Here is a 5,034-nt window from a genome sequence, read left to right as displayed (position 1 = left end):
ATTAATACCACCAAGCAAAAATGAGCTGTCCTTGTCCCAGTGAGGCTCAGAAGCCAGCTTTTGATTAGAAATGATTGGGAACCAGAAACTTTAAGGAACCAATGTATAATGTATTTGTTTTCCTAGTTTATTTTTGTAAGAAAATTTACTAAACTCGAGCATCAAAAGCAGCTGGGATTTTACTTATTTATGGGAAATATATTTGTACAAGGAAAAAAAAATTAACCCAGTGGTCTAATTATCATGATTTCCCATGAGAACATTACTTATGACTTTGTGTGATGACTTTGAGTCTGGGCAGAGTGGGACTAAGGAACTGATTCTCCAATGACAACATTAACAACTCTACCATCAATCTGCCTCCTAATCCCGGCCCCAGTAACAGACTTTAATCCATACATTAAACAGATTTGCCAGCATGTCAAAAAGAACCTTTATTCTGTTTATAACAGCCTCTTATGCTCTCATGCTTTCTTGCCAGATGCCTTTGGAGCAGGTGCTTTCTGGGCTGGAGCTTTCTGACCCTTCTGAGCCTTTGGAGGAGGTGCTGCCTTCTGGCCTGCAGCTTTCTGGGCAGGAGCCTTCTGGGCTGGAGCCTTCTTACCCGTAGCAGTCATCTTTTTTGCTGGAACCTTTGCAGCAGCTGCCGTAGCTGCCCCCTTAGCAGCAAGTGCTTTCTTGGGAGAAGCCTTCAGGAGAGCTGCCTTTTGAAGTTTCTTAACTTCAAGCTTGATTAGTCTGTTCCTCTGAAAAATTTCAATAGAAATGTTAATCATATATGCATACAAAACACATGTCCATCTTATTATATGTATGGAATATGTATGTATAGAAGACAACCCTTATGATGTCTAAGACTCCTATGAAGTCAACTTTGGTCTATAAGCTTAGGCAAGCAAAATTAACCAGACAAACAAGTTTAGGATTGGAATACAACAATCCTGAATTAATTAAAAACTTACCATTTTCCTTGCCTTCATGACTTTATAACGATCAAAATCTGTCATCTTGGCTTTCTGTTAAACAAAAAACAACAATCCCTGTCATACCACCTTCTAATAATCCCCAGAAAAGGTCCAAATTCAAATTGACTCTAAATCATTACCTTTTCTCTGGCTTCAATCTTCTTGGCCCACCTTGTGGCTGCCCACTTTGCATTGATATCTGCCTTCTCCCAGGCTTTTCGGACATACTTCTGACGGGCACTAGAAAGAGCCAAGACCATAGATTAAGAAATCATCTTTGGGACATTCCTGGTGGCCCAGGTTCGATTCCTACTCAGGGAACTAGATCCAACACGCATGCCGCAGCTAACACCCGCTGTAGCCAAAAAATAAACAAACAGATAGACATCATCTCTGAAGCCACACAGATCCAAGGACAGCTTTTCATCCTCTGAAAAAGCACAATTTATACCCCTCAAATTAAAAAAGCATAAGGAAAATGCCAAAAGAACCCTTCTCATTTTTTCTACTTCCAGCTCTAGTTGTCTCCATAGAAAACACACCACCGGGCACAATGTGTCAATATCTTTTACTTGTTTGAACGGTGTTCACTAAGCCAGGATCTTATAATCTCAAACACACAACTTTAATAAAAATATGCAAGCCATTCCACTTTCTGGGTTTAAAAATCACCTGATCATGTATATAATACCACTCAAATAGTGGGTGTGTAGAAAGCGTTTTCCTTTTCATAAAGAATAATGTAAAGTAAACCCTTATGCCTTATGCTTTTATTTTGTACAATAACGCTTATAAAGATTTGCGTCCAAACACCATAAAATGGAATTATAATCATTTTGAAATTCCTTTCAAATATCAAAACTCTGTTTGCTTAGAAAATAAACTAGTAATATGTCACAGCACATGTTTCATTGCAAACAACTGTCACTTCACAGCAACACACCATAGTGTTTAACTTCTATAAGCTAAATCATGTCAAGAATCACAGAATGACTGCCTTAATCCCTTATAAACAACTGGGAACAGAACCTCTTTGTGGCTGTCATAAGGAGAAAATGTATATTAAATACTTAATAGCCCACACATACAAAAGGCTCAACTAATGATAGAGTTGCAGGAGACAATTGGTAGTTTTGTTCTGAAGCTAAAATGGACTAACATATGTTGGGCGAACCACATATATAGGGAGGCTTTTGTTGTGTAAAACCTGAAAGAAAGGGGAACAAGAGAAAAAGGATGGGAAATCTGGATAAAGGGAAAGCCAGAGAACTACCGGACCGCAGGGCATTTTAGAAGTAAATAATGCCTGTCCACTTCTACGATGTAAATCCCTCTTCTAAACTGCTCTCACTTTCACACTACTTACTATGCTCTCAAGAGAAAAACAACAAAATAGCAAAAACATTTTAAAATTAAACTAAGCAAACTTTTGCTAGCATTAACAAAACTAAGGGAGGGGTGACAGTGGGTGGATAGTTACCTGTGTGGGAACTTGAGGATGAAGTCAGTGAGCTGCATGCATTTGAAAGGCATAGCCTGTCTCCTTACTTGAGTGCAAGGTCCATCCACCAGAGCCTAGAAGACATAAAATCAAGGATCTCAGTGTAAAAAGGTAACAGCATTCAAAATGCAGATATTCTATATGTTAGACCTTTCAGAATCATCAAATCCTTATATTTAAATGCTTTTTTTAAAGGTTAAAAAGACTTAGCAACAGTAGCACAGCATAAAACCCAACTACATATAATTTAAAATCTTTAACCCTTGCATTCCCAACAAATAACTTTATGATTATTCACGGCCTTTGGTCAATCCCTCAGTTGTGGTGCTCTAATAGTGACAATAGCAAATTACGGCTTTCTGTGTGCCTGGCTTCGTTCTAAACCTGCTTTAAACATAATAACTGATTTAAACCTCACCTATGCTTTAGCCCATAATTAGTTAAAAACTCTGCTTAGCTGAAGAAGCGCAAGTATTATTCAAACCCAGCAGTACCCACCAATTCAAGTCTGTACTCCTAATCCCTATCTACGCTGGCTGTTTCCTAAAATAAAGCTACCACCCGTAGTACTCCTATCCTAAGATGGCTGTTGGGACAATTACCATTATCATCTACACTGCATACCATCCACTGCCATGTGAAGGTGTGACACTCTTCCTTTGCACTTACCCTGTTCTGATCAATAACATCTACAATCGCGACCAGCCTCCCGGCATGAGGCCCAAAGGAGACGTAGGCCACCCGGCCAACCTCCACGAAGCGCCTGAACACCTAAAATTGAGAGGTGGGGAGAGAAAATGATTAAACATACTCCCTAGTTTGCAAGGTTTTGCAGCTTAAAGGTAGTGTGGTTAAAAACAGGGAAAAAGAATGTTGAGGGTAACACGCCCAGGTGCACATGGAACAACCCAGATAGACGAAATCCAGAGGCGGCGGCAAAAGCCAAGTTCCCGCTGGCCTCCAGGCCTACGGGGCCTGCACGGCCGGATCACCAGCTCCATCCCGGCTTGGCCCCAGCGGCCCGGCCAAGCGACTGGCCACCCCAGCGGTCCGGCGCAGGCGGCCGAAGCGCGCACGCGTGGCCAAAGCAGCGCCAGGCCTACCGGGCCCCACACGCGCTCGTCGGGCGCGCATCCGGAAAGCTCCCAACTCCATGTCCTGCCCACCCGAGGACCCTCACCGCGCGCTACCTAAGACCCACTGGGCGCCATTCCGCCCCTCCAGTCCCCAACCCAAGCAGAGATGGAACGGCATGGCAGGTAGACCCGGAGCCCACTTCTAGAATACTCACCATATTGGCGGCGTTCGGCGAAAAGGAAGAAAGCCCACCCCACTGTGCGCATGTGTAGAAGGCCGCCCCGCCCCTGCGATGAACGAGACGCCGACGTGGGCACCGATTGGTTGGGACGTTCGCCCGTACGCGCACGCATGCTCACTGGGAAAACAAGCCGGAGCTCGCCGGAGCGTGCGGAAGCTGCGCTCCTTTTCCCGGAATGGAATCGCTGGATTGGCTTAGTTGATACCGCGGGTAATTTGTAGGAAGGTTGTCTCTTAAGACTTAAGGGTGAAGGCACAGAAGCTGTGCTTTCCGTTTTGACTCTGTCCTCATTCCTTTCGACTTCCTATTTTAACGTTTTTCCATCTTTCCTTCCGCTACTCAGGACGTTCTCTCCCGTTTTTTGTCTAAATGTTACTGATGGCTTAATACTAGATTTTTTTTTCTGTAAGTGACTCCAGTAATTTTATTAACCTTTCATCTTAAAATAATTCAGACTTTACAGAAAAGTTACAAAACTGGTACAAATAATTCACATAAACGTTTCACTTAGAGTCCCCAAGTGGTAACATTTTACCATTGCTTTATCTTTTAATCTTTTTTTTTTGAACCATTTGAGAGGAAATTGCAGACATGATGTTCCTTTATCTCTACACACTTAAATGTGATATTTCCTAAAAACAAGGACATTATTCTACATAATCAGTTCACTGGTCGAACTCATGAAATTAATAATAACATAGTCTTTTTTTTTTTTTTTGGCCCCGGCACAGCTTGCGGGATCTTATTCCACGACCAGTGATCGAACCTGGCCCGGCAGTGAAATCCCAGAATCCTCACCAGCCAGGGAATTCCTACATAGTCTATTATTTAATCTGCACTCCTTATTCAAATATTATCAGTTGTTCCATTTATGTCATTTCCAGCAAATGAAAAAAAATCTTCCTGGTCTATGATCTCATGAAGGGTTACAATTTGTATTTAGTTATCACGTCTAGTCTTTTAAAATCTGTAGTAAACCTTTTCTTGTCTTTCATAGTACTGACATTTAAAAATACAGGCTAGTTGTTTTGTAGACGGTCTCTTAAAGTAGATTTGTTGTAGTTTTCTTCATGATTAGATTCAGATTATGCATTTTTTGGTAGAAATGCCGTGCCCTTGATGCATCACATCTGAACACTCGCAGGATATATCTTTGTCCCAATATGGCAACGTTAATTTTCATCCTTAAGGTGTTGATAATTGTGCTGACAATTCCCAAATGTATTTCAGGCCTTTCCTCTAAGCTCTCT

At 41.8% G+C, this 5,034-nt stretch overlaps 1 protein-coding gene across 1 annotated transcript; it reads right to left on the bottom strand.

Annotated features, from left to right (window-relative positions):
• Positions 1–405: 405 nt before the first annotated feature.
• RPL14 (ribosomal protein L14) lies at positions 406–3,931 on the bottom strand. Its single transcript, XM_007116458.3, has 6 exons — positions 3,758–3,931; positions 3,136–3,237; positions 2,446–2,540; positions 1,106–1,205; positions 963–1,016; positions 406–746 (listed from the first exon to the last, which is right to left on the bottom strand). Exons 1-6 carry the CDS (start codon positions 3,758–3,760, stop codon positions 465–467), a joined length of 636 nt encoding a protein of 211 aa, XP_007116520.1. The 5' UTR covers positions 3,761–3,931; the 3' UTR covers positions 406–464.
• Between the last annotated feature and the right edge of the window lie 1,103 nt (positions 3,932–5,034).

This window comes from Physeter macrocephalus, chromosome 18 (genome assembly GCF_002837175.3).
Source record: "Physeter macrocephalus isolate SW-GA chromosome 18, ASM283717v5, whole genome shotgun sequence".
Lineage (NCBI taxonomy): Eukaryota > Metazoa > Chordata > Mammalia > Artiodactyla > Physeteridae > Physeter > Physeter macrocephalus.
Note: the sequence above shows the minus strand (reverse complement) of the source record. Positions and strands in the feature narration are given on the sequence as shown.